The following is a 22425-nucleotide window of genomic DNA, read 5'->3' as shown; positions in this document are numbered from 1 at the left end:
CTTTTCCACAGTGGCACCACCCAGGTCTGCTCTTCCCATGTCTCCTGCATTCCTCATTGCACCAACGTTAGTACCCGGGTTTCACGGGAGGGGCACTGGGAGGATTATGCCCGGCCATGAAGTTACAGACGGCTGTTACTGATGATTACAGTGCCTCGTGAATGCTCAGCTCCAAGCTGTCAACTTTGTTATGTTTTTAATGATCGTTTAACGATAATGACAGTTTAATGATAATTTTAGTGCAAGGTAAAGCCAGTAAAATCTGACCAAAGATAGTCCAAGGGTCACCAGCGAGGTAGATACTGTAGTAATTCAGCATTGCTCTCTAGTTCTCATCCGACCACAACGAGGGAGCAGTCCTGAACTACTATCTACCTCCTTGGTGATCCTCGGACTAACTTTGATCAAACTTTGCTGGCTTTATCTAGCATTAAACGTTATTCCCTTACCATGTATCAATACACTGTAAATGGCTCGATTGGAATCATATATTGTCCTTCCGCTGACTGGTCAGCACGCAACAAAAGCTTTTCAATGTAACTCGGTACATGTGACAATAAACTAAACTGAAACTGAGAAGTGTTGTACAATGGAGAGCATCCTCAATGTGAAGATGGGACTTCATGTTGACAGCTTCAGTACAGAGGTCACACTAACCTAGGGCTGCCAACTGTCCCACATTAGCCGGGACATCCCGTATTTTGGGCTAAATTAGTTTGTCACGTACGGGACCGCCCTTGTCCCGTTTTAGTAGGGTTGCCAACTTCCTCACTCCCAAATAAGGGACAAAGGGTGACGTCACCGCCCCGCGCCCCACGTGACCTCACCCAGCCAGTGGCCACATGCTCCCGCCCGGGCAGCTGCCATTGGTGGCTGGGTGAGGTCACGTGGGGCACAGGGCGGTGACGTCACACTTTGTCCCTTATTTGGGAGTGAGGAAGTTGGCAACCCTACACTTACCAATGCTGTCATGGGCAAATGTGTCTAACAGGCAGACTGGCTAGATGAGCCCAGGTTGTCCCACACTCCAGTCTGGCACCCATTACCTGTGTGATTATATAGACACAAAATGCAGGAGTAACTCAGCAGGACAGAAGGAATGGGTGTCGGTCTGAAAAAGGGTCTCGACCTGAACTGTCATCTACTCCTTCTCTCCAGAGATGCTGCCTGTCCCGCTGAGTTACTGCAGCAGTTTGCGTCTATCTTTGGTGTAAACCAGCATTTGCAGTTGCTCCCCACACGTGTGATTAAGTTCAGTATCGTACAGTACCGACTGCGACTTGAAAACGTCGAAAGGACAATTCTTTCTACATCATCTCTTTTAATCCCTGCTATTCTAAAACTGCGATTTCATGTATGGAACAAACAGAATGCCTACCTACCTACATAGGACAATTTATAATCAGGTCCACTGTGGGCGGCACGGTGGCTCAGCGGTAGAATGACTGCCTCACAGCACCAGAGACTCGGGTTTGATCCTGACTACGAGTGCTACATTACAGAGTTTAAATGTACTTACCATGACCTGCATGGGTTATCACCGGGAGTTCCAGTTTTCTCCCACACTCCAAAAAGACTTACAGGTTTGCAGGCTAATTAGCTTGGTATAATTGTAAATAGCCCCTAGTGTGTGTAGTATAGTGTTAGTGTGCGGGGATCGCTGGTTGGCATGGACTCGGTGGGCCGAATGGCCTGTTTCCGCTCAGTATCTCTAAACTAAGCGTAAAGATGTGTAGGAAAGAAAACCGCAGATGCTGGTGTAAATCGAAGGTAGACACAAACGCTGGAGAAACTCAGCAGGTCAGGCAGCATCTCTGGAGAGAAGGAATGGGTGATGTTTTGGATCGAGACCCTTAAGCAAAAGGTGATTTGAAATTAATTAATACTGGAGTTCAACGATTGAATGCCTAAATCTCCACATTCTGTTCAAAACAAAACAAAAACGTAGGAATCTTCTGCATTCACAACCAGACAGTTTGATGTCTCTGGACCCACCTTGGCAGGGAAAACCGTGCAATGTAGAGACGAGCAGTCTTCAAGGAGCTGGGACCCTCGTGATACCAGGTCTGCTGATGCTGCAGAGAAATACATGGGAAAGGTAAATCAAACCAGCATCTCTGGATAGAGGAATGGGCGACGTTTTGGATCAAGACCCTACTTCAGACCCTTTCTGTGATAGATGTGTTTTACGAGGTTGTTGCCAGGACTAGAGGGAGAGGTTGAGTGGGCTGCGACTCGATTCCTTGGAGCGCAGGAAGATGAGGGGGAATCTTATAGGGGTGTAAAAAAATCATGAGAGGAATAGATCAGGTAGATGCACAGAGTCTCTTGCCCAGAGTAGGGGAATCGAGGACCAGAGGACATAGGTTTAAGGTGAAGGAGAAAAGATTTAATAGGAATCTGAGGGGTAACTTTTTCACACAGAGGGTGGTGAGTGTATGGAACGAGCTGCCAGAGGAGGTAGTTGAGGCTGGGATTACCCCAATGTTTAAGAAACAGTTAGACAAGTACATGAATAGGAAAGGTTTGAAGGGATATGGACCAAACAGCGGCAGGCGGGTCTAGTGTAGCCGGGACACGTTGTCTGTTGTGGGCAAGTTGGGCTGAAGGACCTGTTTCCACGTTGTATCACTCGATTAGATACAATGCCACGAATACATCGTTAGCTGGCTACAACCAGTTTCACACCACAACATTTTCATACAGCAAGACATTGAAATCGAAGATAGACACAACGTGCTGGAGTAACTCAGCGGGTCAGGCAACATCTCTGGAGAAAAAGAATAGGTGACATTTCGTGTCGAGACCCTTCATCAGTCTAAGAAGGGTCTCCACTCGAAACGGCACCTATTCCTTTTCTCCAGAGATGCTGTCTGACCCGCTGAGTTACTCCAGCACGTTGTCTTTTTCACCCGATCTTCGGTTTAAAGCAGCACTTTTCGGTTTAACCCTGCCATACTCTATCTTCGGTTTAAAACAGCATCTGCAGGTCCTTCCTACACAAGACATTGAAACCGTTCTTTTACATCTATACAGTGATCACAAATATAACCGGCAAGAACCATTTTCTCAAATTTACTAAAATATGCAGCCGTAAGAACTGGAATTCACGTGTCCCGTTTTTAATAACCCAAAACGAGAAAGATTCACACTCTAATTAGAAATGCAGTGCATGCTTATTGATGTTCTGCAGTGTCGGTTTATTTGCATGAGTTTTTGCCTGTGGATAGGTGAACACACTAATTTTAAGGGTTGCCAAGATTAAATGAAATAAACGAATGAGGAAAAAGAAAATAAGGTGCTGGCTCTGCCAGTTATCTCTTCCTGAAATCTGACCATTGAACCTTGAAGACAATTCTCCAGACCATTCAGAAAAAAAAATAAAAGCAACGTGTTCTTTTCCCCCTAAAAAGCTAGCATTGTACACTTGCTTTTCAGAGGGCACCCTTTTACACTCCGCCAAGCCAGGAAGCCGGACAGATTTTCACATGGTTACGGGGCAAGTTTCTTCACACAGAAGACAGTGGGTGTATGGAACGAGCTGCTGGGGGAGGTAGTTGACCCCGGTACCATAGCAATGTTTAAAAAACATTTGGACAGGTACATGGAAAGGACAGGTTTAGAGGGATATGGGCCAAACGTGGGCAGGTGGGACTAGTGTAGCTGGGACATATCAAGGGATATGGGGAAAAAGCAGGAATGGGGTCCTGATTTTGGATGATCAGTCATGATCATATTGAATGGTGGTGCTGGTTCGAAGGGTGGAATCGCCTACTCCTGCACCTATTTTTCTATGTTCTATGTTGGTCGGCGTGGGCAAGTTGTGTAACTCTGTGACATTTCCTCCCTGACCACCTCTAAAACCACTGTGCTTCACGCCATAAGCCTGCGGGAGTCAAGGTCGTCCCATCAACGGAAGACTCGAGGCCCCCGACCGCGGGAGAACAAAGAAGGGAAGAAGTTTGAACTGTTTTTCGCCTTCCATCACAGTGAGGAATGTGGAGGAGTCACTGTGGTGGATGTTTATGTTAAAATGTATTGTGTGTGCCCTGTTGCGTTTTGTTGGTATGACTGTGTGGCAAAACAAATTCCTTGTATGCTGCAAAACATACTTGGCTAACAAAGTATGATTATGATTATCTGTGTATCTCTTAAGTTCACGTGTTTGTAACAAGAGTAAAATCTGTGCTGGTGGTGGGGGGGTGAAAGAACAAGTGCTGGTGTGTGTCCCTGTCAGAACCACACTGCAGACACTCCTAGACACTCACACGCCTCCGCTTTCAGATCATAACCGTTCAAACCACAAGCATTTGCTTATTCAAACATTTCAAACCTACTCGACAATGAATAACAAGTAATGCCACACTCTAGTGCACATCGAACATTTGTATACACAGCACACCTCCTGCCGGCCTTTCTTTGCATCTTCTAGCTTCTCGGTTTTCTTTAAGGCATCAGCACCCACCACAGACAAGATATTCCGCAACCTGAAGAAAGAATGTAGAACAAACTCAGCAATCAGCCAGCGGACAGCAGCTTCTCCAACAAAGGACGTCGATGTAGGGTTGCCACCTGTCCTGTATTAGCTTGGACATCCCGTATTTTGGGCTAAATTAGTTTGTCCCGTATTAGTAGGGTTGCCAACTTCCTCACTTCCAAATAAGGGACAAAGGGTGACCTCGCCCAGCCAGCGGCCACCAGCTCCCGCTCCACCAATGGCGGCCACCCTTTGTCCCTTATTTGGGAGTGAGGAAGTTGGCAACCCCACGTAGATGACATTTTCCATGACAACCAAACTGCTGTGCCGCCAAAATTCTGAAATCACCCCACAATGGCATTCGGTTATTCCAGTAAAGCTCGGCTTAAACAAAGGAGGAAGAAAACTGGAAGTTGCTGCCCCCAAACACTGGGTGCACCCTGACCACTGCAGCACTTTAACAATGCGGTTCCTCCCCGCACTGGGAGCACCCTCACCACTGCCACACTGGGTGCACCCTCACCACTGCCACACAGCAGATTCCCAATCTCGTTGTACCCCTGGGTACAATGACAATAAAGATATATTGTATATATTGTATTGTATTGTATATTGTACCCTCACCACTGCAGCACTTTAACAATGTGGTTCATCCCCGTCTTCCCAAGGATCGGCAATAAATACCGACAGCACCAATGATGTGCAGATCCTGAAAATAAATACCAACAGAACTTTAACTCCCACTAGAGCTACAATCATACAGTGCGAAAACAGGCCTAACTTTCCCACGCCGACCAACATGTCCCATGTACACTAGTCCCACCTGCCTGCGTTTGGCCCCTATCCCTCTAAACCTGTCATATCCATGTGCATATCTAAATGCTTGTTAAATGCTGCGATAGTCCCTGCCTCAGCTACCTCCTCTGGCAGCTCGTTACATACACCCACCACCCTTTGAGTGGAAAACGTTGCCCCTCAGGTTCCTATTGCTCATTAGTTCATAGGAGCAGAATTAGGCCATTTGGCCCATCAAGTCTACTCCGCCATTCAATCAGGCTGATTCATCTCTCCCTCCTAACTCCATTCTCCTGCCTTCACCCCATAACCCCCGACACTCGTACTAATCAAGAATCAATCTATCTCTGCCGTTAAAATATCCATTGACGGCCTCCACAATGAATTCCACAGATTCACCACCCTCTGACTAAAGAAATTCATCCTCATCTCCTTCCTAAAGGAACGTCCTTTCTACATCCACTCAGCCTTTCATTATTCTGTAAGTTTCAATGAGGTCCCCCCTCAACCTTCTAAACTCCAGCGACTATTGACCCACTCATTCCTGAAATCATTCTTGGAAACCTTCTCTTCAGAGCCAGCACATCCTTCCTCAGATATGGGTCCCAAATGTGCTCACAATACTGCAACTGTAGCCTTTCACAAGCTGGCTACTTCCATCGCTAGCCACGTTACACTTCACCTTTCTCGCCGCTCCGCTGGTCCTTCACCGAACAGCGTGATGGGCTCTCCGAGCGCACGCAGACAGGCTTTCACCTCGGCATCGTCCGTGGAAACGTTAATCTGCCGCGCACGCTTTCTGCGCTCAAACTCTGCCAGCACCTCGGCCTGCCGCTCGCTGATGTGATCTTCAACATCGTAGTATTCACCTTGGCAGGGGAAGGACAGACCTTAACATGGCACTGAAACACAACCACTCCACTTTCCCCAGAACTCCAGCTTCTCTCCATTCTATTAGCAGCCCATCTCCCTCTTTAGCCACAAGATTGTGGGTTAAAGATCCAATCCAGTACCTGGAGCACAAGTCCAAGGAAGTCATTTGATAATAAACCAATTTCTCAAGTGAAGGATCCCATGGTTCTTTATGGGAGTAGATGTTTGACGGTCAAAGTTTAGTGTAGTTTAGAGATACAACATGGGAACTGGCCTTTCAGCCCACTGAGTCCATGCCAACCAGCAATCACCCATTCACACTCATTCTATATTATCCACTTCCTACACACCAGGGGCAATTTCAGACTAATTTCAGATCAATTAATTTACAAACTTGCTTTTTTGGAATGTGGGAGGAAACATGTGCGGTCGGTCACAGGGAGAATGTGCACAGTTTGAGGTCAGGATGAACTGGGGTCTCTGGCGCTGCGAGGCTGTAGCTCTATTACCAGCTGCACCCCTCGCTGCTCCAATAACACAAGACAAAAATACCCAATGACATATTGGGTCACAGCTTAAGGATAAGGGGGAAGTCTTTTAGGACCGAGATGAGAAAACATTTCTTCACACAGAGAGTGGTGAGTCTGTGGAATTCTCTGCCACAGAAGGTAGTTGAGGCCAGTTCATTGGCTATATTTAAGAGGGAGTTAGATGTGGCCCTTTTTGCTAAAGGGATCAGGGGGTATGGAGAGAAGGCAGGTACAGGCTACTGAGCTGGATGATCAGCCATGATCATATTGAATGGCGGTGCAGGCTCGAAGGGCCGAATGGCCTACTCCTGCACCTATTTTCTATGTTTCTGTTTCCACAACCGTCTGTGGCAATGAGTTCCACAGATTCACCACCCGCTGACTAAAGAAATTCCTCCTTATCTCCTTCCTAAAGGAACCTCCTTTTATTCTGAGGCATAGAGGATTCAGAACCACTGCAAGCAAATGGGATTCGCTTAGCTAGGCATCATGGTCAGCCTGGACGAGGTGGGCCATATGGACCTTCTGTCCCTCTCTCGCTGCTCCCCCTCTGTGATTTCTCCTGCCCTCCTGCTATACGCCTCTGTCCCTCTCTTCCCCTCCCCTTCCCAGTTCTCCCTCTATCTTCCTGTCTCCACCTGTATCCTTCCTTTGTCCCGCCCCCCTGACATCAGTCTGAAGAAGGGTCTCGACTCGAAACGTCTCCCATTCCTTCTCTCCTGAGATGTTGCCTGACCTGCTGAGTTACTCCAGCATTTTGTGAAATAAATATCTTCGATTTGTACCAGCATCTGCAGTTATTTTCTTACACTACCTGTTTCTGTGATGTCATTAGTGCAATTCTTTAATTCTAACACAATAGAAAAGACCAGAAAAGACTCATTTCTATCCACTGCCTGACAGTGCTGTTTGCTACTCCACCCAAAACCTGAGAATTCTGCCTGCAAAAATTAAATGATTTGACTGAATGGTATCCAGGTGTTTTCATTCACTTCATAGAAGCGATTACCATTATCGTGCGATGTTAAGATGATCTCATTGTGCCCAGAGATTGACATTAGTGAATAAAATCTTTCTAACTGCACACAAGCAATTAAAACCAGCTGATGGATACAGATCAATGAATGATTTTTTTGAGGGACCACATTTTGGAGGTGTTATTGGATGCGACATTCTCAACCACTGCCACTTACCACTGGATATGTTGATGTGCCCAGCTTCCACACCCAATTTCATGGCCTCCCTCCCCAGGTATCCTCCTTCTCCTTTGGAGATCCTCTCTCTCTCCTTCTCTTCCAGGCTTCCATAGTAAATCCGAGATCTCTTAGGCAACGGGATATCATCGTCGTCAGACATTTTTCAAACGGTAGTGTGATCAATCGCCAGTGAGGAAAATGTGCAAATCTGACCCACTAATTTGACCAATACTGAAAAATAGAAAAGAAAAAGCATTTGGTCTACAACATCCCATCTGCATAGTTTCAGATGCAAGTGTGTCAGATGCAAATCTGAATGTAATGATCAGTCGGAACAATTATATCTTTTCCCAATTTGTTTTTCAATCAAACTTAGTTGTAATTCAGGTGCAGCAACAGCACAGAGGGTGGGGGTGGGCTGAAAACACTGAGGGACCCTCAGGACTCCAATGACTACTTTTGTAACTTTGTCAGAACCAGATACTTGGCAACTCTTTGTGTATTCTATGCAAAAACAAAGAATTTCACTGTATCTAGGTACAAATGACAATAAAGTATCATTGAATTGTTGAAGACAGAGTAATTTCCTTCCGAAATAGCCTGAAACATAGAACTTCAGTCTGACAATAGGTTAGAAACAGGGCAAACCTCTGGTTCCTTATATTACAACATGCCGTAACCTGAGCCATACGAGATAAAGGCCCTGCCATTCGCATTATTGAGGAGGGGTATATAATGTTATTATCAGAATAAAGTTTTTTCAGGGACCAAAATGAATAAGGGTAGGGTTCCCAGTCAGCTTTGCTCTTCTCACCAACAGTAAAGGCAAAGTACGAGAAGCAAACGGCAATCCACAGCTTGGTCTTCACCCCGGTCACAGAAGAGGAAGCGTTTGGAAAGATGGGGGGATCTCATCAAACCTACCCGATAATGAAATGTCTAAATTGAGTGGAGGTAGAGAGAATGTTTCCAGTAGTGGGAGAGACTACAACCAGAGAGAAACAGCCTCCGAATAAAGGGATGCACATTTAGAAAGAAGTGAAGAGGAATTTCTTTAGCCAGAGGGCGGTGAAATTGCCATAGATGACGGGATTGCCCTCATGTATGGCAATAATCTCACTGAGGTCTATCTAATAATCTTACTGATATGTATGCAAAAAAAGAATTTTACTGGACATTGGTACACGTGGTAATAAAGAACCATTGGACTGTGGAGACCAAGTCATTGGTAGTTTTAAAGCAGAGGTTGATAGGTTCTTGATTAGTAAGGACATCAGGGGTTATAGAAAAGGTGTCAGAGGTTATGGGAAGGCAGGAGAATGGGGTTAGGAGGGATAGATAGATCAGCCATGATTGAATGGCCGAGTTGACTTGATAGGCCGAATGGCCTAATTTTACTATTCCTTATGGCATTAAGGCAGGAGAATGGGGTTGAGATAGATCAGCCATAATTGAACGTAGATTTGTGTAGGAAGGAACTGCAGTTGCTGATTTAAACCGAATTGATAAGACACAAAAAGTTATAGAGAAAATCAGGGCCCGATATCATCTCCAGGGAAAAGGAATAGGTACTGGCGGTACGGTAGCGCAGCGGTAGAGTTGCTGCTTTACAGCGAATGCAGCGCCGGAGACTCAGGTTCGATCCTGACTACGGGTGCTGCACTGTAAGGAGTTTGTACGTTCTCCCCGTGACCTGCGTGGGTTTTCTCCGAGATCTTCGGTTTCCTCCCACACTCCAAAGACGTACAGGTATGTAGGTTAATTGGCTGGGTAAAAATGTTAAAAAAATGTCCCTAGTGGGTGTAGGATAGTGTTAATGTACGGGGATCGCTGGGCGGCACGGACTTGGTGGGCCGAAAAGGCCTGTTTCTGGCTGTATATATATGATATGATAATGATAATAAGTGAATAGGTGACATTGCGGGTAGAGACCCTTCTTCAGACTGAGGAACTTGATGGACTGAACGGTCCAATTCTGTTCCTATGACTTATGAACCACAAAGGTCAAAGGAATGGGAAGAGGTGAGTGCTTAAGGCACTCCACATAATGTAAGAGTTAGGTATCAGGGCAGAACTGGAGGTGTACAGGCGATCTCAGACAGTACTAGCCCAGGCGGGAGTTCCTAGAGTAGGGAGGGTTGAGAACATGGGTGGAATTAAATAGTAGAATTTAATATAGAGGCTGTGGTTAACAAGGAATCATCATGGATCAGTTCAGAAGCAGGGGTAGCATAAAAACATAGAAAATAGGTACAGGAGGAGGCCATTTGGCCCATCAAGCCAGCAGCGCCATTCATTTCTATCAGGTCAGTGTGGCCAGGCTAATGTGTCGGGCTGAATGGCCTAGTGCGGCTGCTCTGCCCCAGGCTTGTGGTGTGAGAGCGGGGCCCTGCTCACCGCCTCCATTACCCGCTGGAGCCTCACGTCTGCAGACTGGGCCCATCCTTCCCCCCACAGACGCTGCCTCCCCCCGCTGTAACTGCGGCACCTTGTGTCTACCCACCGGAGGTGCCGGCCTGGAGCCCAGCGGGCGGGGGATGCGGGTCAGAGCCTGTGCCCCGGGCTCGGCAGCTCCTTCACCCACAAGCTGCGCTCTCCACGCCGGGTGACAACAACCAGCGGCACCGTCCGTCCGCCTTCGGTCTTCGCGCTCGCATCGCCCTCACCCCGCGGGCCGCCGGGACTTGGTGTTTTCAAAAGTGGACTATATCTCCCGGCGTGCATGGCTCCATCGCATGCGCGCAGCTGATTGGGCCAAGGGGGGCTGCTGGGAGTTGGAGTTCATGGCGGACATGTCATGGCGAAGCCCCACTAGCGCATGCGCGTGGCTGCCCGAGGTTACGCATGGCGCGGGGGCTGACGGGAGTTGGAGTTCTCCAATGTAATTACAGGTGCCGGCGCATGCGCGCCACCCAGCTGGGCCGACGAGGATACCGGGAGTTGGAGGTTTTTGTTACAGTGACTACATGTCCCATCGCGCACGGCGCCGGCGCGTGCGAACTACCGGCTGGGCCTAGCGGCGCGATGCTGCGGCGGAAACCCACCCGGCTCGAGCTGAAGCTGGACGACATCGAGGAGTTCGACAGCATGAAGAAGGAGCTGGAGGTGGGAGCGGCCCGGAGACCCGGCCCCGGCCCCGGCCCGCAACCCCAGCCCGAAACCCCGGCCCCGGAGCGCCGCCACACCGGGGGGAGCCAGGCCGAGGCCCCGGCAGCCCAGTGCCACCTCCCCGCGCTGGGACCGGCTCTGCGGGGCGGGGAGAGGGGGGGTCTGTCTCTGCTCTGCCCAGGATCCACCACCCTCTGGCCCCCCTGGCCCACAGCCCACCACCCTCTGCCCCCCCTGGCCCACAGCCCACCACCCTCTGCCCCCCCTGGCCCACAGCCCACCACCCTCTGCCCCCCCTGGCCCACAGCCCACCACCCTCTGCCCCCCCTGGTCCACAGCCCACCACCCTCTGCCCCCCCTGGCCCACAGCCCACCACCCTCTGCCCCCCCTGGCCCACAGCCCACCACCCTCTGCCCCCCCTGGCCCACAGCCCACCACCCTCTGCCCCCCCTGGCCCACAGCCCACACCCTGTCTGCCCCTCCTCAGATCCAAGTCCCACCACCCTCTGGCTTCTCAGATCCAGGGGCCAGTACCCTCTGCCCCTTCTGGCGACCACAGCCCACCACCCTCTGCCCCCCCTGGCCCACAGCCCACCACCCTCTGCCCCCCCTGGTCCACAGCCCACCACCCTCTGCCCTGGTCCACAGCCCACCACCCTCTGCCCTGGTCCACAGCCCACCACCCTCTGCCTCTAGCCTCAGATCCACAGCCCACCACCCTCTGACCTGGTCCACAGCCCACCACCCTCTGCCTCTGCCCTGGTCCACAGCCCACCACCCTCTGCCTCTAGCCTCAGATCCACAGCCCACCACCCTCTGCCCTGGTCCACAGCCCACCACCCTCTGCCTCTGGCCTCAGATCCACAGCCCACCACCCTCTGCCCTGGTCCACAGCCCACCACCCTCTGACCTGGTCCACAGCCCACCACCCTCTGCCCTGGTCCACAGCCCACCACCCTCTGCCTCTGGCCTCAGATCCACAGCCCACCACCCTCTGACCTGGGCCACAGCCCGCTACACTCTACCTCGGATCAGATCCCTGCTGAGGTCCACCGTGCACCACACTGCTCAGGTCCAGAGCTCACCACCCTCTGGCTCCCAACATCCTTTCATCACCTCCTCATCAATCTTCCTGACTAATTTAAATCCATAAAAGGACACAAAGAGCTGGGGTAACTCAGATGGTCAGGCAGCATCTCTGGTGAATGTGGATGGGTGAGACCCTTCTTCAGGGCCAGAGCGGCACGGTGGTGCAGCGGTAGAGTTGGGTCACAGCGCCAGAGACCCGGGTTTGATCCTGACTACGGGTGCTGTCTGAACCGAGTTTGTACGTTCTCCCTGCGACCGTGTGGGTTTTCTCCGGATGCTCCGGATTCCTCCCACACTCCAAAGATGTGCAAGTTTGTAGGTTAATTGGCTTCTGTAAATTGTCTCTTATTAGAATTAATGTACAGGGATTGCTGGTCTGTGGGCCAAAGGGCATGTTTCCACACTGTATCTCTAAACTAAACTCTCAACCTGAAATGTCACCCATCCATGTCCTGCAGAGAAGCTGCCTGATTTGCTGAGTTATTCCAGCACTTTGAGATCTTTTGTGTATTAGCCAGCACCTGCAGTCTAAGGTCCCTCTGAAGAAGGGTCTCCCATTCCTTCCATCCAGAGATGCTGCCTGTTCCGCTGAGTTACTCCAGCATTTTGTGTCTACCTGTAGTCCTTTGTTTGGACTAGTTCAAATTCATGCCCTTTTTAAAAATCCTCTGTGAAATTGAGAAGGCTCGTTTTAATTTTCCCTTGGCCTCTCTCATTATACGCCTCTTGGAGTTCTGAAAGTGATCTGGTTTTGTCTACAGAATCAGAAGAAGCAGCAGCGCGAGGAAGGGGAAATGGTGAGCTCCAGTGACGTGGAGAGTGCAAACGGAACAAGAGACGAGGCGAAGGTGCGAGAGAAGATTAACGAGCGGATTGGATACCGGCCAAACTCTCACATCAACAAACATTTCTCTTTGTTTGGCAATCTCCACTGACAGATGATAGCCAATATCATCAGAGACATGCATGAAAGACAGAGGTCCAGGATCTGCACCCGGTTAGTTTAGGATTGTGAGCTCAAGGATGTGCAGCTGGCTGTTGGAGTAAATTTGAGGCACTGATGGGGCTATCAGTGAGGATGGTCTTGTGTACGATTAAAACCATGAAAGGCATTAGGTCAGCAACTGATCTGTAAATATTTCTATAAAATGTTAAATATATTGATTTGGATCTGATTTTTATGAAATATAGTTTGATTTGAATTTCAATGGCTTGCTAATCAATGTTGGATTTTACAAACCACAGGATTATTTCACAGGTAGACACAATATGCTGGAGTTACTCAGTGGGTCAGGCAGCATCCCGGGAGAGAAGGAATGGGTGACATTTTGGGTCGAGACCCAAAAGGTTACCCATTCCTTCTCTCCCGAGATGCTGCCTGACCCACTGAGTTACTCCAGCATATTGTGTCTACCAGAGATTTTAACCAGCATCTCCAGTTTTTTTCCTATACATACGATTATTTCACACACTGGTCAATGCGCTGATTGAATTTAAGGCTCTGGAGTTGTCACTGTTTGGATTTTTCAATGGGGTCAGACCTGCACGACCAATTTCAAAATTAATCATAGAAAATTGAGAGGTTGGTTTTGTTCCCTTTACTGAACGTGAGCAATTGCTATTTGTTTAGAAATGGCTCATGTAATCAACTCTGATTATAGTGGGTCAAGGGACTTTTAAAACCAATGGCACTTTCAGGATAACATTTGTCCCCACAAATTAACAAATATGTAAACACCGGGTGAATTTGTTTTGAAGTTAAGGAATTGATGGTTGAAAAGATATATTAATCATTTGGACGAAAGCATATATGACAAGATTAGCAAGTTTGCAGGTGATACAAAAGTGGGTGGTTTTGCAGATAGTGAAGATGGTTGTGTAAATTGCAGCAGGAACTTGATCGATTGGCCAGGTGGGCTGAGGAATGGTTGATGGAATTTAATACAGAGAAATGTGGGGTATTGCATTTTGGGAAGTCTAACATGGGCAGAACCCACACGGTGAATGGTAGGGTTCTGGGGAAGTGTTGTAGAGCAGAGGGATCTAGGAGTGCAGGTGCATGGTTCCTTGAAGGTGGAGTTGCAGGTATAGTCATAGAGTGAGACAGTGTGGAGACTGTTCGGCCCAAATTGTCCACCCCGGCCAACATGTCCCAGCTACACTAGTCCTGCCTGCCTGCGCTTTATCCATATCCCTCCAAACCTGTCCTATCCATATACCTGTCTAACTGTTCCTTAAACAATGGAATAGTCCCAGCCTCAACTACCTCCTCTGGCTGCTTGTTCCATACACCCGCCACCCTTTGTGTGGAAAAAGTTACCCCATGGATTCCAATTAAATCTTTTTCCCTTCACCTTGAAACTATGTCCTCTGGTCCCCGAAAATATGGTGTCAAAAAGGCTTTTGGCACATTGGCCTTCATCAGTCAGAGTATTGAAGTTGGGAGGTCATATTGCAGTTGTATAAGATGTGGTGAGGCCGCATTTAGAATATTGTGTCTGGGCACCATGTTATAGGAATGATGTCAAGCTGGTAATGGGACACAGATAAGATTTTATGAGGATGTTGCCATGACTAGAGGGTCTGAGGGAAAGGGAGAGGTTGAGTAGGCTGGGATTTTTCCTTGGAGCGCAGGAAGATGAGGGGTGATATGGGCCAAATGCAGGCAGGTTGGACTAGTGTAGCTGGGCTGAAGGGTCTGTTTCCACACTGTATCACTGATAGGATTTTCTTCATTGTTTGTCTAAGGCAGGGTTAACTGTTCCCAACCTGTTCATTTCACTGCCTTAAATGATTGATACTGCATTTTGTGTCAACCTTCGGTGTAAACCAGCATCTGCAGCTCCTTCCCACCCAGTATTCAAATTGGTATACTTGTTGATCAGACGGAAATGTCAAAGGATGATGTGCTGGATGCAGAGGCTGGTGTGCTGGATGCAGAGGCTGGTGGTGTGAAAGGCGAGGACCAGGGGAACTCTATCCTCTGGGACACAGAAGAGACGTGGATGAGGGATCCACCCATGACAGCAGGGGGAAAACCACAATTACGAAAGATCCGAGAATGGAAAGCCACATCTTGGAAGCAGATGCAGCAGAGACGGTGAAATTGAAAATAGGGAGTAGTGCCTTTGCAAGATGTTGGGTGGGAGATAGTGTAGTCCAGGTAACTGTGGGAGTGTAGGATTCCAGTAGACATAAACTGATAGTCTGTCCCCTGTGATGGAGAGGTGATAGCCCAGCTGAACGCGAGGTCAGGTGGTCATTATGTGCCCCATGTGTTTGACTCATTAGTGCCCTCTCGTGGTCTAGCAAGTCATGCTGCATAGAGCCGGCAACATCGCCACCTGCAGGCTCCTCGTCAGGTTGCATACCAGCCCGATACAAGTTTGAGAAATCTGCTCATTAAGCACCTTCTCAGGGCAAATAGTAATGGCCAATAAATGAGTTTTGCAATCAATCTCCTGATCTCAAATATACTTTATATATATATATATAAAGTATATTTATGCATTTAGTTATAAATATTTATAAAGTACAACAGTGCTGCACAGCATTAGAGTTGCTGCCTGACAGTGGCAGATATCACCATTTGATCCTGACTACAGGTGCTGTCTGTATGGAGTTTGTACGTTCTCCCCGTGACTGTGGGTTTTCTCCGGTATCCTCCCACATTCCAAAGACATGCAGGTTTGTAGATTAATTGGCTTCGGTAAAAAATTGTGAATTGACCCTAGTGCGTGGGATAGTGCTCGTATACGAGGTGATCACTGATCCGTGCTGGTTCAAGGGCCCATTTCCGCACTGAATCTCTAAAGTCAAATACGTTTGCTAGCCTGTTTGGCCAAGAATGCTGGTTTTAGAGTTGCATATAGGCTTGACCAAACAATATCAAACCAGGTGTACATTTAAAAATCACCAAAACTGGGCAGACCTTTTGTGCGGCACGGTGGCGCAGCGGTAGAGTTGCTGCTTTACAGCGAATGCAGCGCCGGAGACTCAGGTTCGATCCTGACTACGGGTGCTGCACTGTAAGGAGTTTGTACGTTCTCCCCGTGACCTGTGTGGGTTTTCTCCGAGATCTTCGGTTTCCTCCCACACTCCAAAGACGTACAGGTATGTAGGTTAATTGGCTGGGTAAATGTAAAAATTGTCCCCAGTGGGTGTAGGATAGTGTTAATGTACGGGGATCACTGGGCGGCACGGACTTGGAGGGCCGAAAAAGGCCTGTTTCCGGCTGTATATATATGATATGATATGATAATTACTTAAATTGCTATTTAATTTGCCCTAGCTGTCATGATGCTCGAAGACAGAGTCAGAACAAATGGTTATTTTTCAGGCTGAAAAAACACAACTAGTGGAGTTCCTCAAGGTTCAATTCTTGGTCCTCAATCATTTACTATTTGCATTAAGACTTGGAAGGCTAGTAGTTCCCCAGAGCCCGATTCCCTGATCGTCTAGTAAAGTGTTGCCATACCCAAGCACATCCCCAATTAGCAAAGTGTACGGAAATAGTCTACTGAGCCTTACGCACTTTCACAGTCCAATCCGCGCTCTAGTTGTTATGAGCGGTGCTCGATCCAGGCGAGCCCCAGGCTGCTGCACAGCCTCCAGCCATCGCCTTCCTTGGACGTGCAGGTCGACCAGTGAACCCACGTCCCTCTCCTCACCCGCCCGCCCATCTTTTGTGTACCGGGTGTGCCTGTGCCTCCCTCCTGCAGCTGACCTTGAAGGCACGGTACCCTGATTCCCTCTCCTCCTGGCCTTGCTCCAGAGATGCTGCCTGACTCACTGACTTACTCCGGCAATCTGCCTTTCCAATGACCACATGCTTCAGTGGGGGGTGAAATGGGAGGGTTTTGGTCTTTTTGATTCTGAACACTGCTGCACACAGTCAGCCTAATTTATTTGGTAGTTAGAAACACTTTTTTCTTACACTGTACATTTATAGTCTAATATATAGACATAAAATGCTGGAGTAGCTCAACGGGTCAGGCAGCATCTCGTGAGAGAAGGAATGGGTGATGTTTCGGGTCGAGAGCCTTCTTCAGACTGATCATTATCTAATATGCAGGTTAACCTGACAGGCTAGTCTACACATTAGGTATCGGTCACACTTTCACCTGCCAGTGTGGAAGAATGTTCCACAGTTACTATTGAATAAAAGGCTTTGCCAATAAGAAAACAGAAGACATAGTTAAAGATAATAAAAACTAAAACATTTATTGAAAATAAGCACGATACATTTTTCCAGCAAAAAATTATAGTCTCAAAAGCACTTGTATGACAAATCGCTGCCACGGTAACATTGCAACACAAAGACGTTGGAATGGACGGGCAGTCATCGACCTTTGAGAACGAGCCAGACAGAAGAGAAACACAATGCAGGTGTAAACAGTGGAGATCATCGCTCACAGGTTGAGGAGATACCAAAGGCACTGAACTTCACGTGTACATGGAGGGTAAAATAGCAAGAGGCGAGGTAGAGCACCTTGAAGAGAAGATTGACAAAGTGAAACATTTATGAACACATGTGGTACGTTTCAGGCAGATCTTTCACAATTTATTTTCAGTTGGCCGTCCAACATGGAAATAACATGTTTATATTTTACCAACAACTTTCCATCAATGTGTAGGAAGGGACTGCACCAAAGATAGACAAAGGGCTGGAGTAACTCAGCGGGTCAGGCAGCATCTCTGGAGAGAAGTAACAGGCAATGTTTCAGGTTGACATCCAGTTGGGTCTGAAGAAGGGTCTCGACCCGAAACGTGGGCTATTCCTTCTCTCCAAAGATGCTGCCTGTCCCGCTGAATTACTTTCCAACCATTCGACTGAGCCCAACCTTCCATCAATGCCAGTTTTCTTTAAGTACACAGGTGTGAAATGTAGCAATTTACATCAATGTCAAATTTGGTAAACAGTTGCGCAAAAGCAAGACCAACATGTAGAGTCGTTTCAAAAGCTCCCAACGGCTTTTTCCATTTGTCCTTTTGGAAATTATTGCATTTTTAACAATTGTTTTAAGAAAGCAGGTTCTTCCTTCAAATCTTATCGAAACGTATAAGATTATTAAGGGGTTGGACACGTTAGAGGCAGGAAACATGTTCCCAATGTTGGGGGAGTCCAGAACCAGGGGCCACAGTTTAAGAATAAGGGGTAGGCCATTTAGAACAGAGACAAGGAAACACTTTTTCAGTCAGAGAGTTGTAAATCTGTGGAATTCTCTGCCTCAGAAGGCAGTGGAGGCCAATTCTCTGAATGCATTCAAGAGAGAGCTAGATAGAGCTCTTAAGGATAGCGGAGTCAGGGGGTATGGGGAGAAGGCAGGAACGGGGTACTGATTGAGAATGATCAGCCATGATCACATTGAATGGCGGTGCTGGCTCGAAGGGCCGAATGGCCACCTGCTGCACCTATTGTCTAAATCACTTATGAAAATGCTGGATCTGATGCAGGTCGGCGCTGAGTTCTATCCTACACACTCGGGGCAATTTACAGAAGCCAATTCACCTACAAACCTGCTCATCTTTGTGATGTGGGAGGAAACCGGAGCACCCGGAGAAAACTCACATGGTCACAGGGAAAAGGTCCAAACTGCATACCGACAGCACCCGTGGTCAGGATTGAACCCGGGTCTCTGGCGCTGTGAGGCAGCAACTCTACCCGGCCACCCGTTCACGGACCAGCCAGAAGATCATTAGTGAACAGTGATACAAAGCCGCAGCCTGCAAATCTGGGTAATTAGCTAGAGTACAGACTAATGTGAACCTCTATATCTATTCACACCACGTTAGCTAGACGTACTTTATGTCAAGATTTATAAAAACAGATTCAGAAAACATTCATGATAAAGGCAGAAATACTTTGAGAGAATTGATATAGAGGATAATTATAGAATACAAATTGATCTCTCCAGTAAGTTGTTGCAAATATAGCACAGCTACACAAGTCAAAGCTTGGACAGAATAGCATTTTCTATATAAAATCAATATTTCCATCCCTAATTGACTGGGTATAATTTGGTCATCAACAAACTGGCTGGGAATTGTAGTGTTTCAACTCTCCATAGTGAAAACCATCAAGATTTCTTCTGCAGAACGAGAAACAGACTCCACTGCATTTCCACACTTTCAAGTAAAGTACCATCAATAACTTGGATGGATCTGATTAATAAAGTGTGTAGGGAGGAACTGCAGATGCTGGTTTAAACCAAAGACAGACACAAAAAGCAAGAGTAACTCAGTGGGACAGGCAGCATCTCTGGAGAAAAGGAATAGGTGACTTTTTGAGTCGAGACTAGTCTGAAGAAGGGCCTCGGCCCAAAACATCACCCATTTCTTTTCTCCAGAGATGCTGCCTGACCCGCTGAGTTACTCCAGGTTTTTGTGTCTGTCTTCTGATTAATCAAATGTTTTTTTCTCACTCAACAACCTTATTCTTCCTTGGAAGTAAACTTCGAGAGAAAACATGGGTTGGTAAAAAGCTGGACATATTTTACAAATAACAGCACTGTTAAATCCTATCTTGCTGGCATCACCTCCATCAGCATGAGTAGGTGTGGGTTGCAGACTATTTTACTTTGAGCTCTCCTCATTCCAATAGCTAGGATCCCTATACCGTTTTATTAGGAGATGCACCAGTACAACATGTGTAACAAGAGAAGCAAGGGACAGTCAAAGCCATTCAAAACTTAAGAGGACTCCTCTCAGTGGGACAATGATTTGCTCCTCTCCCAACAAAGCCTCATAAACCTGGTTGTACACCGAGTATTTGCAGCAGTTTTTGGAATGATCAGCAGCTCAGTTGGGGAAAGCCAGCCTGGACTCTTATTTCTACTGATCAACTGGGACGTTACCACTTCTTGAATGATGCCGACCTTTAAGTTGTATCTGGTTGGAAGTACATGACCTTGCAACCAAAATAAACACTCAGCGAGCAACCACATTGCCTGCTGCATCGCTGAAGCACGGAGAAAAGTGATTTCACCGGGTGTACAGCACTGACTGTTGCAAGATGGGGTTGGGGAGAAGCCAAGCTACACTCTACCCTGGCTCCTTTACTAATAAGTTTCTACTAATACCTTACTAATAAGTTTACTAATAAGATCAGTCTGAAGAAGGGTCTCGACCCGAAACGTCACCCATTCCTTCTCTCCAGAAATGCTGCCTGACCCGCTGAGTGACTCCAGCATTTTGTGTCTACCTTCGATTTATACCAGCATCTGCAGTTTTCTTTCCTAGTTTCTAATCCTAATGGATTTGTGAAGAAGGGGTTAAAAAAATGCCGATCCAACCTTGCACAACTGAAACAGAACAAGTAACTTTAATTTTAACTTTTTTTTTTTGCTGGAAATTGAAACAGAAGAAAAAAATATCAGAGAAACTCAGCAGGCCAGGCATCATCTGAAGAGAGAGAACATTTAGGGTTAACTGTCTTGATTGAATCTGACAATTTCCTTAGCCAATGCTTCTGATATACAATGGTAGACTTGAAATGTTACTTTGAACTCTCTCCATAAATGCTGCTGGAATATTTTCAACTTTTTTTCCCCCTTCAGTTTAATGGACTGGACTGATCCTTCCTACAATGCAGACCAATTATTTAATGTAATATCATCTTGTCAAGCTTACGGTCGTCACTAATTGATTAAAAACAGATACATTTTAAAAACAAATTCAGAAGGACCGTACATTTATTCCTATTGGTCCCAGACATGCTTTATTTGTGCAAACCCAGCCACATCCAAGAAAATTAAAACAACTCTTCCAGTTCTCCAAATGAGAGCAAATTATAAATTCTCTCCATGATAATACGCAAGAAAAATCCATAAATTCCAGGTGATTCCATACATCGATCTGGAATCATTACAGAAGTTTAAAAAATAATACAATTCCATCAGCACAAGTACAAAATGTTTAGTGAATCGAGGATATCTTCAGAACTAAAGATCACACCGGACTGAACACAGGCTGATGTGGAGGCTGGATTTAAAAATGGCAATCAGATACCTATGACTTTACCCAAACAAATTAAAGTTCTTTCAATACATATTTTAAGGATGAAATGATCCAAGGTACCACACAAATGCTGACTGCCACATGACCATCAGCAATTGTCAAGTCTTGGTTCCATGAGCATTTGGGGAGAGTACATGTGTGAGACTGCCAGCACAGATTGTTGACCAAAGTTTGTAGTAATGCTGAACCTCAGTCACCAAAGATGCACATGTGAGGTGACTACTTCTAATTTATAATCAATGGGATTAAGGCATTGACATTCAATACCAGAATCTAACAAAAATGATTTGCAGAGAATTTTACAAAATTCCATCTGAGAGAAAGATAATATTGTAACTATTTTACAAGTGACTCCAGATAAAGTTATGCCTTGTGGTTTTAATTTGCTCTCACGCTTAGCTCCTTGGGTCAAAAGTGCTGCCGCCTCACCACCAAAGATACTAGAGGAACAAGATAGACCACTCGACCCTAAAAACCGTAGTATGTCATGGCGCCATTTTAGTAGGCAGAAACTTGCAGAAACATTTAAAAAGAAAAATAACACAAATCTGTGAATTGATAGATGAGATATATTCTGCATTTTAATGGCATCATCACACATACTGTTCTCCCACAACACTGATTACACTGCGAGAGGCAGAATGGACGGCGGGTTTTGCCTACTAAAATGGCGGCCGTTCCGCTCCTTTCCGTACTACGCTTCAGTATACGCGATTTCAACGGAGTGGTCCATCTTGTTCCTCTAGTATCTTTGCTCACCACCAGCTCGTCACACGTGAGGCTGCAGGAAGGGCAGCGTTCCTGACCATTAGGACATGAAGCAGAACAAAACTAGTGCAACAATCTTTAAACTGGAGTCTGAACGCACAGAAAGAGTGAGCCATGGAAGAAATTATATATTATATAATATATGTAGATGCACAAACACAGACACCTACACGCGCGTGCGTGCCTGTGCGTGTATATCCATTACTTAGATCGTAGAGTGAGGACTTTGATTCGTTCAGATTCCCCACTGCTAGCTGGCATTAATGGCAGTGTTCTGTAATGTCCACCACCACTGCCTTCTTCCAGCTAAAGAGGAAGTATCCGATACCAGCGCCCAATGCCACAGCGATGCACAGGTAACCGTTGTAGGTCATGAAGACCAGCATGAGGAAGTAACTGATGACCACTTGGATGACGTGCAGTCCAGTCTGGATGAGGTGAGGAATGCTGAGCATCTGCTGCCTGCAAGCATGAAAAGCAGAGTCAGTGAAACGTCACGGCTGTGTGCGGGTCACGCCGGGTCAGCGCAGTCTGGTGCGCCTGTTTGGAAGGCAACAGTCACTGCTTCTA

At 47.0% G+C, this 22425-nt stretch overlaps 3 protein-coding genes across 9 annotated transcripts in view; 1 reads left to right on the top strand and 2 right to left on the bottom strand.

Moving 5' to 3' along the window:
• The window catches only part of prpf4 (pre-mRNA splicing tri-snRNP complex factor PRPF4), a 32931-nt gene extending 22393 nt beyond the window's left edge, over nt 1–10538 (bottom strand). The window contains exons 1-5 of the mRNA XM_078426496.1: nt 10375–10538; nt 7869–8102; nt 5955–6141; nt 4403–4487; nt 1996–2075 (exon numbers count right to left, since the gene is read on the bottom strand). Of these exons, the coding sequence (XP_078282622.1) occupies nt 1996–2075; nt 4403–4487; nt 5955–6141; nt 7869–8031 (515 nt within the window). The 5' untranslated portion in view covers nt 8032–8102; nt 10375–10538. The remainder of the gene's footprint in view (nt 1–1995; nt 2076–4402; nt 4488–5954; nt 6142–7868; nt 8103–10374) is intronic.
• Nucleotides 10539–10851: 313 nt separating this feature from the next.
• Nucleotides 10852–13234, top strand: cdc26 (cell division cycle 26 homolog). The gene is made up of 2 exons (XM_078426039.1): nt 10852–10976; nt 12831–13234. Exons 1-2 carry the CDS (start codon nt 10896–10898, stop codon nt 13002–13004), a joined length of 255 nt encoding a protein of 84 aa, XP_078282165.1. The 5' UTR covers nt 10852–10895; the 3' UTR covers nt 13005–13234.
• A 4032-nt stretch (nt 13235–17266) lies between these two features.
• slc31a1 (solute carrier family 31 member 1) overlaps nt 17267–22425 on the bottom strand; it is a 49308-nt gene continuing 44149 nt past the window's right edge. For all 7 annotated transcript variants that reach the window (XM_078426472.1, XM_078426471.1, XM_078426468.1 and 4 more), the window contains one exon: nt 17267–22317. In XM_078426472.1, the coding sequence (XP_078282598.1) occupies nt 22116–22317 (202 nt within the window). In that variant the 3' untranslated portion in view covers nt 17267–22115. The remainder of the gene's footprint in view (nt 22318–22425) is intronic.

Source organism: Rhinoraja longicauda, chromosome 31, assembly GCF_053455715.1.
Source record: "Rhinoraja longicauda isolate Sanriku21f chromosome 31, sRhiLon1.1, whole genome shotgun sequence".
Classification (NCBI taxonomy): Eukaryota; Metazoa; Chordata; class Chondrichthyes; order Rajiformes; family Arhynchobatidae; genus Rhinoraja; species Rhinoraja longicauda.
The sequence above is the reverse complement of the archived record's forward strand: the minus strand, read 5'-3'. Positions and strand labels throughout refer to the sequence as shown.